This window comes from Panicum virgatum, chromosome 1K (genome assembly GCF_016808335.1).
Source record: "Panicum virgatum strain AP13 chromosome 1K, P.virgatum_v5, whole genome shotgun sequence".
Taxonomy (NCBI): domain Eukaryota; kingdom Viridiplantae; phylum Streptophyta; class Magnoliopsida; order Poales; family Poaceae; genus Panicum; species Panicum virgatum.
The window spans coordinates 50,353,523-50,366,374 of NC_053136.1; the positions used below are offsets into that span (position 1 = coordinate 50,353,523).

Here is a 12,852-nt window from a genome sequence, read left to right on the forward strand (position 1 = left end):
ATTATTCCTATCCCCATATCTTAAATTGTTTCCGATTCGAGCTCATTTTATTTTATGTTTATGCTTGCTTATGTTGTTCGTCGGTTGTGCTGTTTCCACCATGTATGATGAAGTAGAACCGATTCCAGAGGAGAAACCAGAGGAGCCGGGAGATCAGAAAACTGCCGCCGCCGATGCGTACGAAAGCGAAGGCAAGTCTCATCGATCCCTTACGTTGACTATGATTGATCCCAAGTAAGGTTAAATATAAAATTTACTAGACTTAGGGATTGCATGAGACGATACACTGAGGGATTGAGAGAAACCATTGACTGAAGCCATGTTGCATATCGATTTACTGTCAGACTGGCATATTATCAGACCTTGTTAATTGATGAAACTGGAATGGGAATGAGACCAGGGCAGTGTGGAATGTGTTGGAGCATGCGCTACCGTGGTGGTAGACTTGCGACCGAGCGTTGTCGTGGTGACACCTCGGGTTTGATTGGTTATGGTTGTTGACTGCCCTGATGAACTTTAAGGACCGTGTGTTGTGGTGCCATCTCAGCTAACCTACTTTCAGTACGACCACATGAGTTTGTATGGGCAAACCTTAGTCTAATCCCATTGGCTAACCTGGTAGTCGTCCGAGGTGGATATATTTTGGGGTGATACCTGGATTGGTCAAGACCCCGGGGGTTTGTGGGCGACTAGTCGGGGTTGAGCCACGGCTGGGTGTCGGCTATGACGGAGCCGTCTCTGGACGGTGAAGTGCGTGTGGGTAAAGCGTACAACCTCTGCAGAGTGTACAATCCATTCGAATGGTCCGTGTCCTCGGTTTGGACAGGTTACGGTGTGGACATTTCAACTAGTTGAGCTACCTAGCCCCTGAGATGGATGACTGTTTGGGTTACCTTTAATACTACATTTGTTATTTATTCTGGTTGATTAATGGACCTTTGCGTATTAATCTGTAACTCCCTCCCCGTAAGGGTGAGGTGGGACTTGCTGAGTACCTTCGTACTCAACCCTTGTTGATTATTTTTTTCAGAGGATCCTGACTTTGTGCCTGAAGATTACGAGTAGATCATGTCCGCACCCAAGCTGATCGAGTGGAGCCGTGATGGACGAAGAGCTAGTCTTGCATGTCGTTATGCTACTCGTTATCCTGTGGTTATTTGCGGTAGCTTTGTGATGTCACTTTACTCCTCGTGTACGGGTTGAATAAAGCTCTGTATGACTTTGGACTCCACTTGATGTAACATATATTGTACCAGAGACTTGCTTCGGTTATTAATACATGGTTTAGCCTCGATCTTTGGGGTCGGGGTGCTTCAAGAGCAAATGGTGGTTAGGGACGCTGAGAGCTTGTGACGCCTAAATCTTCTCAATTAAGTGTATGTATAGTGTTTGCGTGCTCAGGCAACCACGATGCCGGTGGGAGGGGGTTGCATTGGGTGGCTGATGCCTTTGATACTCCCTTCGCGTTGTGAAGCGGAAAGTTGATAGATTTCTTGCAGTGGTGATGATGTGGTCGTGCAGAAAGCATTAGGCGAAAAGTTTACCCAACTGCTTATGCTGGTGTCAGCAACGACGGCGTCATTAGGTGTCATTTTCCTCCCTTGAGGCGTTGATTGTGATGCTTGCTGCAGGGTAAGGATCTTCTAGGTGAAAACTTTATCTGGCTTGTCGGATGGGCGACGACGGTGTCATCGACGTCGTGTCCTTCTTGAAGGCGTCGTCTTGGAAATCCTTTGACTCGACATTCATTAGCAAATGCGGAGCCTGTTTTGTGAAAGATAGAAGATAAGTATTCTAAGTCCGACATCAAGTTTCTAAGTAGACGAAGATGAAATGGACTGAGGATGAATCAAGACAGCGCAAGATTGATTATGGATGATGATGAAGAAGAAGAACAAAGCTTAGTCTTCAATTTTTTTCTTTGTCTTAAGATTTTTCCTTGTGTTTTTGACCTCCTCATTGGTGAGGATTTGAGTCTAAGAACTCTTTGTAATCTTTGACTGTATATATCCACAGTGTAGATATAGAAAGCCGAATTTTATCCTTAATCTAAAAAAAGAGTATTTATAGTGTATGATAAAGGGAAAGAGTCTTCTCTATAGTTTTTTTCCAACTTTGGGTCAATGATTTGTAGATCGGACTTGAAAGGAGGTTGCACATCGGGATAAAAAAAATAAACGCTTCAAATTTTGCGAGTGATTTAAACCCATTTCTATCAAGAAGCAAGGAACTGGTTAGGCGGACAAGCATACTTAAAAGTTAAAACAAAGGTACACGATTCGTCTGGATTAATGTAGCTAGAAAAGTTAGCTTCCCTCAGAATTTTTGAAAAAAAAATGTGATCATTTTTATATGAAGTAGATATTTGTGACAAGCTTTGGTAAAAAAAAAAGATATTTGAGACAAGTTACACAGCTATCTATTGTGGCTTCGTTGTGTAGTTGTAATCTCCATTTTAGCTAGACATCGGCATCATTGCATTGCGTGCGCTGCATCCTTGAACGGCCAAACAAGCTCCTTTCATGTCTGATCTACTTGTTGGCACGGGTTATGCTTTAAGACATTTCTGAAGAAGAGCGCAATAATAAAACAATGAAATGGGCAGGTCATCAGTTGAAGAGGATAGGCACTGATGATTCGCTCATGTAGTCATGTATGCTTATTATTTGGGCTCTTTTACGGTGCACAATACTACCACTTGGTAGTATGTAGTATAGAAAAGATCCAACGGTTCATTAGAAAGGGTAAGATTGTCATTGATACCTTAATATAAATTGAGGATTTTTTTTGCAAATTAGCTTCTATCCCTCTCCGTGCCCCTTCTCCCTCCCAGGCCGCCGCCCCTCGTGCATCTCCCGAGAGAGCTCGCCTCCTCCTTGACCACCGCCCCATCCTCTGCAGTCCGCTAGGGGCCATGACTCTTGCATCGCTCGTTGCCGCGCATCCTTAGCGCTGGCCGGCTGCCCTGTGGGTTGTGCCCGTCACCACGGGTCCCCGCCCCTGCAGCCCAACGCGCGCTCACCCCTATCCATCGACACCAAGGACATCACAGAATAGCTGCTCCTCGTCGGCGCCGTGAGGCCTTCCCGTCCAAGGCATCAACGAACTGTCTATGCTTGGTCAGGTTAGTATCCATTGATTTCGTCACTTCCACAGGTTAATAAATCATTGCACACTACCAAGGTATTTGAATAGATTTTGATGAATTTGGTAGAATCGAATGGTAGCTAAATGGGTAAGCAGAATGAGTTAGATCACCGTCTTAATCTTGTCAAATTTATCAGAAAGAGAAACATTTTCAACTGAGAAGAATTGTCACCTTGAACAGTTCATTACTAATCTGTTTCCTACATGCTATTAGCCTTAGGTATGGACAAGATTAAATCACCATCATGTTAACTGGGTGTCTAAATTTTACAATTGTTTCCTCTTTCAGCTGAGGCTAATGAAGCAGCTAGCATGCTGGAGTAGATATATGAGGCAGCATATAGCAGAGGCTTGGCGGAGGCTTGCCGTTTAAGACAAATGCTAGATTACAATTATTATCTGTTGTTCGAATGTTGTAATTAATTTTCAATTCATGTGAACTTGGCAAATTTTATCCGTATTCTGTATGATTCAGTTATGATTTTCTTAAATGGCTGAACATTTCTCGGTGTCGCCTGTCTGATACATTCATATATGCCGGGTTCATTTTTTGTGCAGTTATCCTGTAGTAGTAGGTCATGGTAGGCATGTATTAGTGCTAGCTGTGATCTAGATGATCGTTGGTGAAGGAAAAGAACTTCCATTAAACTTGCATGCAAATTCCAGCGCCTGCATAGATGTCATCGCCTCTGCCTGAAGCCCTGGATTGGGTCATTAATGTGTGGTAAATTTCCAGCGCCTGCTAACGAAGCCACGCCAAGATTATTTCGAATACTTGCCTCTGTATTCTACAGAATACCTCCGCAGCAGGCTTCAAGGAGTCTGCAGCATTTACATTGTTCCTTCTCTAGGCGTCCATTCTGCAGATTTTGTAATGAAGGTTGCGGTATAATCACGCAAGAAACAGCAAGCACTAATATAATCTCATCTATCACTCAGAATACAGCTCACAAAAGACAAAACCCCGCAAGTCAGATCTGCCAAGCTAATGATGGATGAAAAATCAGCACATCTCTACAGTCATCAAGAGTGGAAAAATTAGAGCTTTCGAGACAAACATTTATTCAAAGCACTTATATAAGACCTGTAAGCCAACTTTTACATAACATGACAGAACAAAATTTGCAACTAGGAAACAGGGAACATATGGCATTTGTGTGGTCCATAATAATATATCGCCCTTGTGCAGCATACTTGGTACCTGCTAGTTATTGGTAAAGCTTCGATAACGCTTCTAATTAAAACATTAGCACAAACACTTCTAATTAAATCATTAAGAGCATCTCCAGCAGTTTGGCAAATCGAGTTGCCATCTTTGATTTTTGGCAAAAACGTTAAAAATACTCCTCCAACAGTTTGGCAAAAGACTTGGCAATTTTTGGCAACTTGGAAAAAACAGCCTCCAGCGCGTAAATATACGCGCGCGGCGCGCGGTTGGCATCGTGGTTTCTAGTCAGGTGGGAGGGTGAAAAAAGAAATAAATAACAGAGAAGGGTTCCTGATTTAAGTTTTCAAAAGCCAGGCCATCGGATCATCCGACAACCATCGGATGCACCGATGCCTATAGCCTAAAAGCCTGAGAATGGTCATCTTAACAATCATATTAGTCACATTGATTGCGTTGTCATTCGATCACCAAAATCACTCGAAATGGCATAAATGGTGCCATGTTCGTTTCACCTGGCAGGGGCCGTGCGTTGGGTGCAGCACCCGCCGCCTCACCGGCGGCGAACGACAGAATCACCGTCGGGCCTCCTCGAACCCTAGGCGATGGGACAGGGAAATGGATGAGGATGAAAACAAATAAATGGGAGAAGAATCACAAATCATTTTCCTATAGTAACCTTATACTACCTATATTACCTAGCTATACTCCTTTATACCACCAATCAGCATTTCAGTAGTATAAATAAATCTAGACCGTACGATGTTTATATACGAGTCCTTTTGAGACTGTAGTATTTGGTAGTATTGTGCAACATGAAAAAAAGTACTCTATTATTCTGGCAAAAGCCGACGCATGATTCTTTATTAAGGCTTGACCTCTGCCTTCCATATGGCGATCTCAGCAGATAATGCACGGCCGTTTATGCTACATATGATTGCAGTGCAGCGAGTTCAGACGATAAAGTGCGTTGGACTACTTTAAATCACATGCATGGTGATGTGGCATACCCTAAATGTCCTAATAATTTATCCTGATTCAAGCAGAGAGTGTCAAACATGAAGAAAAGATGGCGCACATTAGGTGGTGTTAGTATCTCTCTTAAAAAAAGGAGTGAAGTTGATGAATTGCACGCGATGCTTAGCTAGGGATAAAAAAAAAGTCAAGGTACTTCGACCAAATCTATAATAACCAGGTGATTAGCTAGGGATAAAAAAAATTGAAGTAACCTCTAGATTTAAGTTCACTACAACTTGGTTACATAATGATAAGCTTTTTCCTACTGACTCTCTGTGGTTACTACATAAGAGGATCTTGACTCTCTGATCACTCCGAGATCTCCTCGCCACCAAGTCAAGCTCCCTGGCTGTCTGGCAATGGAAAATGGGCTCATGACATCAACCATGGAAATACAAGGGACCTATTGTCCACCTGCTCCAGGTTGGAGTAGCGCGTGCACCGTGCAGTAGCAGGTCAAATAATCTCATTCTCTAAAAATTTCAGAAATCCTAATGCAATTTGCTAGAAATAAACATCATGACTACATCTGACTTCAGCTAGATGCCAATAAGAGGTCTAATATTATGCTACATAATTCAAATAATACTCTGTGCGTGTAGATAAAAATGAAGTGATGATATCCTTTAATTTCACAGGAACGTTGAAAAATCAACATATACTAGTCTTATGTGTAATTGATGTTTCATGTGTACTAGTCACTCGAACTAGGAAAAAAGAAAGGTTGGTTGTTCTTTACTCATTGCTCAGGAATTCTGGTGTTTTCTTGGAAATCTGCAGGGAGTGATTTGACTTGAATAAAAGAAACGGAACTCTGACCAACGAACTACAGTGGAGGAGCACACTGTCGTATTCCGTAAGGAATCCAGAATTTGACCATACAAACGAGTTGTCGGATAAACTACGATACAATACATGATGATGACCAGCAATGACGCACATCCCATGAAATCCTTTGTCATACAAAGGTCCAACAAGCTAGGTGTTGTGTCGATCTCTCGCCCTTTGTATAAACCTTTCATATATCCTTAAAAAGTTTTTCTTGACTGAAATGAAACGACTGATAATAAAGCAATGAACTTACTGTTAAATATCACAAAAAAAAACAAAAGTTACGATGATAATTGGCGGGCTAAAATTAATCTTTGCACATTTCTATGTAAAATTCCCACTATTAATCGACGACTTGGCGTTCTACTCGTCTATTTGAATTCAAATGCCGGCGCCAAGTCGTCCCACGTAAGGAGCAGGCAACTTCCGCAGACTATGCCTCTTGTTATCCTGTAGTATCCATGGTCCTCTATATAATGGTTTCTTCAACCAGTGCCTAGCGTATCCAAGCCTACATCCTGCACATTCAGTAAAGGTCATAGGTCATAGCTAACTCGCAGGAGAGAGACATTAAGATAGAATCTTGAGAATTCAGATCATGGCTGCGCTGAGGAACCTCGTGCTGCCGGTGATCATGCTGGCCATGGCGTTCTGCATGATGCTAGGCGAGGCGCGGCCTTTGGTGGGGGAGGAATTGTCCGGAGAAGCCACGGCCGGCGAGTCCGTCATCAGGTTTATCCGGCAGTTATACTGGCAACGGCTAAGCGGGCCAGGTGCCTCGTGTTCAACTTGGGACCCAAACAACGGATGCCCATGAGTTGGCAGAAGCTAACGCGCATGGCAACCCCTGCTACCTCAGCACATGATTTTGTAATTTATAATTGGCCGGGGTTTATTAGTTGCTGTAGTAGTAACAGTGTTCTTTAAATGTGTAGAACACTGGAGTGGGGAAATTTCTGGAATCAGTCTCATCCGATCCCCTTGTGACATTTACTTTATCTTTGTCATATTTACACTTTAGTCCTTACACTATTAGTCAATTACAGTCACACTCGCACATTTATAAATACAACTATATGCATGCCAACACTCCCCCTCAAGATGGGTGATAGATATCTATCATTCCCATCTTGCTACATGCTAACATACATTCTTTAGCTCCTAATCCCTTTGTTAAACAATCAGCTACTTGTTCAGAAGATGTTACAAAGTTTAGTCTAAGTGTTCCATCATCTAGCCGCTCTTTGATGAAGAAGCGGTCAATTTCCACATGCTTAGTTCTGTCATGCTGAACAGGGTTGTTGGCAATATTGATTGCTGACTTATTGTCACACCAAAGCTTCAAAGTGCCTTCCATTAGCTTCAGTTCAGACAATAAATTCTTCACCCACAACATCTCACTAAGGCATACCGACATAGCTCTATATTCTGCTTCTGCAGTTGAACGAGATACCACTGGTTGTTTCTTGCTCCTCCATGACACTAGATTTCCTCCAACAAAAGTACAATAACCAGAAGTTGACCTTCTATCATCCGGACAATTGGCCCAATCTGCATCACAATATCCCTCCACATTTAAATGATTATTTCTCTTGAACCATAACCCTTTGCCAGGGCTACTCTTCAAATATCGCAAGATCCTATAGACTGCATCCAAATGCCCGCTTCTAGGATCATGCATGTATCGGCTCACTATACTTACTGCATAAGTTATATCGGGCCTCGTGTGACATAAATATATTAATCGTCCCACAAGTCTTTGGTACTTCTCTTTATCTACTGGATCTCCAGATTGTGCACATATCTTGTGGTTTTGTTCAATGGGGCTGGAAGCTGGACGACATCCAAGCATACCTGTCTCATTTAGAAGATCTAATACATATTTCCTTTGCGAGAGAATAATTCCTCTAGGAGATCTTGCTATCTCAATGCCAAGAAAATATCGAAGTTGGCCTAGGTCCTTTACTTCAAACTCCTTATTAAGATTCTCCTTTAGTCTAACTATCTCCAAAGAATCATTGCCTGTGATAATTATGTCATCCACATAGACTGCCAGAATAGTGATACGGCTTCCTGAATGATGATAAAATAAAGTGTGATCACCATTGCACTGTTTGTATCCTATAGCACACATTGCCCGTCTAAATCGATCAAACCATGCTCTTGGTGATTGTTTCAAACCATATAAAGATTTTTTCAATTTCAACACCTTTCCCTTGGTTTGTGCAGTAGCAAACCCCGGAGGGATTTCCATATAAACTTCCTCTTGAAGATCTCCATGCAAGAATGCATTTTTAACATCCAATTGATACAACGGCCAATCAAAATTAGCTGCACAAGAGATCAGTGTTCTTACCGTGCTCATTTTTGCAACTGGTGCAAACGTCTCATCATAATCAATCCCATATGTTTGGCTATATCCTTTTGCTACTAATCTCGCCTTATATCTTTCTATTTTTCCATCAGGGTTTTGCTTTACTCCATATACCCATTTACAATTGACCACCTTCTTGCCCACAGGATAAGGTACAAGATCCCACGTCTTATTTTTCTCAAGTGCCGCTAGTTCTTCCAACATGGCTTCCTTCCACCTCGGATTTTGCTTTGCTTCTCTCCAATCTCTTGGTATAGCAACTGACTGCAATGATGCAATAAAAGCCTTGTAGGTAGGAGATAAAGATTTGTATGTGACATAGTTAGCTATGTCATTCACATGCTCGTTATTTCCTTCATCAAAGCCATATCTTACTGGAGGCTTTCCTGCATTACTTCTTATCGCCTTTCGTACTGCAATAGGTTGGTCAATGGAAAAATCAGTATCACCTCCCTCTGTCTCTGATGCCAGATCAACTTCATTATCAATGCTTGGAGGTTGTTGTTGCCCAACCAATTCCAATCGCTCATCATTAGTAGCAACCTCACCCACAGCAGATGATGGCCCCTCAAGATGATTTCTCGCCCTCCTTGTGTATACTCGCAATTGTCCTTCAGCATCACATCCTCTCCTGGTCTCCTCATTTGAAGGTTTATTCATAGGCATGGAGCACGGGATTAAGCCAGTAATACCCTGCTTCCTCCTTAGCTTCTCACCATCCTTAGTCCCTAACTTTTCATTCTCCCCCTTAACAGCAACCTCAGAAGAATCAAGATCAGAAAATAGACCACTCAAATCTGTTATCTCCCCATAGAAAGGAATAGATTCCCTGAAAGTCACATCCATACTCACGAACATTCGACGCTCGTATGGGCTCCAGCATTTATATCCTTTTTGTGTTGATGAGTAGCCAACAAATATGCACTTGATAGCTTGAGGGTCTAACTTCCCAACGGAAGGTCTATGATCCCTAACAAAACAAGTACACCCAAAAACTTTTGGTGGAACAATATACTCATTTTTTCCAAAAAGCAATTCATATGGGGTTCTCATTCCAAGAACTCTTGAAGGCGTGCGATTAATAAGATAAGTGGATGTCATAATTGCTTCACTCCATAAGGATTTCGGTACATTCATAGTATACATAAGTGAACGTGCCACTTCTAAGAGATGTCGATTCTTCCTTTCAGCCACTCCATTCTGTTGGGGTGTATCAGGGCAAGAGGTCTGATGTAATATCCCCTCTTTGGATAGATAATTTTCAAACTCATTATTCATGTATTCTGTTCCATTATCAGTTCTGATGATTTTGACATGAGCATTAAATTGATTCTTTATACATGCACAGAAGTCCTTAAAACATTTGAGCACCTCTTTTTTATGTTTCATGAGATATAACCATGTCATACGGGAGTAGCAATCAATAAAAGTGACAAAATATTTCATTCCACTCGCAGAAATAAGTGGGGAAGTCCACACATCAGAATGGATTAATATGAAAGGTGACACACTTCGCAGCCCGCTGCTAACATACGAGGTTCTAGTGTGTTTCCCAAACTCACAAGCATCACATACCAATTTTCGCTTATCCACCTTACACATTTCATTAGGAAACATTCTACTCATGACATCAAAAGATATATGTCCCATCCGGCAATGTAAAAGCATTACCTTAGCCTCATCTTCAGTTGCAATGGTTGTTAGGGCATGACATATTGCTTCATTTGTCTCTTTTCTATCAAGATACCAGAGTCCATTATGCCGAACTCCAGTCCCAAGTCTTCTCCCAGTCTTCCTTTCCTGAATGATACAATTTTCACGATCAAGGGAGACCCGACAATCCATTTGATCAACCAATGAACTAACTGAAACCAAATTAACTGGAAAGGAGGGGACATATAGCACCGATGATAATGTGATAGATGGAGTGCATTGAACCGTGCCAACACCTCTGATGGGTCTAGATGTTCCATCAGCAGTTTGGATGGTTTCTTTATAAGAATGAGTGTATGGTGAATATGATGCAAATTCAGTTGACATACCCGTGACATGCCTTGATGCACCAGAATCTAATATCCAATTTGAAGTATAACTTTGCATAGATGTAAAAGCTTGATTTAATATACCTGAGTCAGAATAAACAAGATTGGCCACATTGTCAGTTGCAGTTATTGTTGTCCCTTGACTATCTGATTTCAAATCATTATCATTCTTTTTCAGCTTCCTCAATTCTTCTAACTCAGCAGCTGGGATCATGACCATGTCAGATGTACCTTCCTCAGCCATAGCAAAATTAGCCTTATATCCCCATCTTCCACCACGTCTTGCACCACGGCTTGCACCTCCCCTTGCTGCACCTCTAATATTGCCTCTTCCTCTTCCTCTTCCACGGTTGTATTTAAATGGTTGTTGACAATCACGACTCAAGTGACCCTTCTCACCGCAATTGTAACATGTTCTAGTATCATGAGATTCTGTAACCACAAAAGCTGGACGTGCTGGAGGTGTAGTATCACTTTTTATCACCTTCAATCTAGTTTCTTCTTGTGCCATAGCTGCTATGGCTTCTTCTAAACTAGGAAGGCTTGCTTGGTGAAATATAGATGCACGTCTTCCCTCAAAATCTGAGTTGAGTCCTCTTAGAAACTGAAGGACTCTTTTTTTTTCCACCCATTTCTTCACCCATGCCACACACTCAGGGTGTGGCAACTCAATGGGTTCATAGTGGTCTAAATCAGCCCACAACCGTTTCAGCTCAGCAACATATTCCATTAGAGATAACTCTCCCTGCTTTAGATGGTAGATTCTGTCATCTATATCTGCCAATAACATTACATTTCCCGTGCCTGAATACATCTTTGATAGAGCCTGCCATATACCAGAAGCAGTGGTTATAGTGTCTACTGATCCAGCAATTGTTGGACACATTGAGCTTAACAACCAAGCAGACACCAAAGAGTTAGTAGCATCCCAGGTTTTCCATTCATTACTAGATTTATCCTTTGGCTCAACAATTTCTCCATTGACAAAGCTCTCAAGTTTCCTGGCCTTCAACAACAAGATTGCCCGCCGAGACCAAGCCAAATAATTTTTAATGCCCTCCAATTTGATGTCCATTGGCATCAATTCCAGTTTCTGTACTGCATCTGTGTGTGGCAAATTTTCCTTGCTAGAAGATGGAGCCTCATCCTTCTTTGATGTAAGCAATTCCACTAGTTTCCCAAGGACTTGCTCAATGCCCTGATTTTCCCCCATTTGCAACTACAACTCCTTCCTCCCGTTATTAGTAGCTATAGAAGTAGCAGTGGTATTCTTCTTCCCTATATACGTACTGTAGTAGTACCTTCCAAAACACCAGCGCAGGGAGCAAGCAACCAAAGAAAAAACACACCTTAAAGCAGCAGGCACCTCAAATTGCAAGGAATCCCTTCCATCCACTGCTCAATCAGCACCAGCACTCCAACAACTGCTCTGCCTGTCCCTCACAAGCATCAATTTTCAGCTTGAGCAGGACAACAAACAGGCAGCGTCTTGCCTCCGGCCAGCAGTCCCACGCACCACTCGTCAGCCAATATCCTCACAGCACTAGCCTGCTACCTGCTTCAACTCCTCCACAGGAACGGTGTCCACCTCAAGCTCGCCTCCTCTACTGATTTCCCCACCAAATCGACAAAACCAAATCACCACCAACCTGCTGGTACCTCTGCGCATACAGCTCCTTCACGATCTCTTCGCTTCAGACATCACCGCCGGCCGTCGCCAGTGGACATCTGAGTGCCGCGACAGTCGCCACGCGCATCGGCTCTGACACCATGTAGAACACTGGAGTGGGGAAATTTCTGGAATCAGTCTCATCCGATCCCCTTGTGACATTTACTTTATCTTTGTCATATTTACACTTTAGTCCTTACACTATTAGTCAATTACAGTCACACTCGCACATTTATAAATACAACTATATGCATGCCAACAAAATGTGTTTTTGGAGATCAGGGGCTTTACTTACCATGTTAAAAGAACCGCGATTCTACGTGTGTTGCCAGTAATCAGTAACTGAAGTCAACGTACTCTGGACTCTGGTCAAACTTGAATGGTGTTGTGGGGAACCAACTGTATTCTTTCAAATTCAAATAATTCACTAGAATTTGGTTGCCATGAGCAAGCATCTTCTTGGAAGTTGGAATATACATTCGTCCATCCAGTTCAAAATACTTGTTATTTCAGCCTCTTTTGTAATACAAAATACTTGTTGTTCTTCTAGGCAACTTTAATTTGAATTTTTTTTCAGTTTTAACCTTTCTTTCTTACATTATTAAGC

The 12,852-nt window shown here is 42.2% G+C and overlaps 1 protein-coding gene and 1 long non-coding RNA gene across 3 annotated transcripts; one reads left to right on the forward strand and one right to left on the reverse strand.

The window, feature by feature from the left end:
- The first annotated feature begins 2,812 nt into the window (after positions 1-2,812).
- On the forward strand, positions 2,813-3,648 carry LOC120657698. Its single transcript, XR_005668269.1, has 2 exons — positions 2,813-3,124; positions 3,437-3,648. It is a non-coding gene; the product is annotated as an uncharacterized LOC120657698 (long non-coding RNA).
- Positions 3,649-9,948: 6,300 nt separating this feature from the next.
- Positions 9,949-12,506, reverse strand: LOC120641143. Of its 2 annotated transcripts, none has more exons than XM_039917135.1 (2): positions 10,661-12,506; positions 9,949-10,334 (listed from the first exon to the last, which is right to left on the reverse strand). In XM_039917135.1, exons 1-2 carry the CDS (start codon positions 11,787-11,789, stop codon positions 10,291-10,293), a joined length of 1,173 nt encoding a protein of 390 aa, XP_039773069.1. In that variant the 5' UTR covers positions 11,790-12,506; the 3' UTR covers positions 9,949-10,290. The 2 variants fall into 2 exon arrangements, with proteins under 2 accessions (XP_039773069.1, XP_039773078.1); XM_039917144.1 differs by having other exon boundaries at positions 9,949-10,367.
- Between the last annotated feature and the right edge of the window lie 346 nt (positions 12,507-12,852).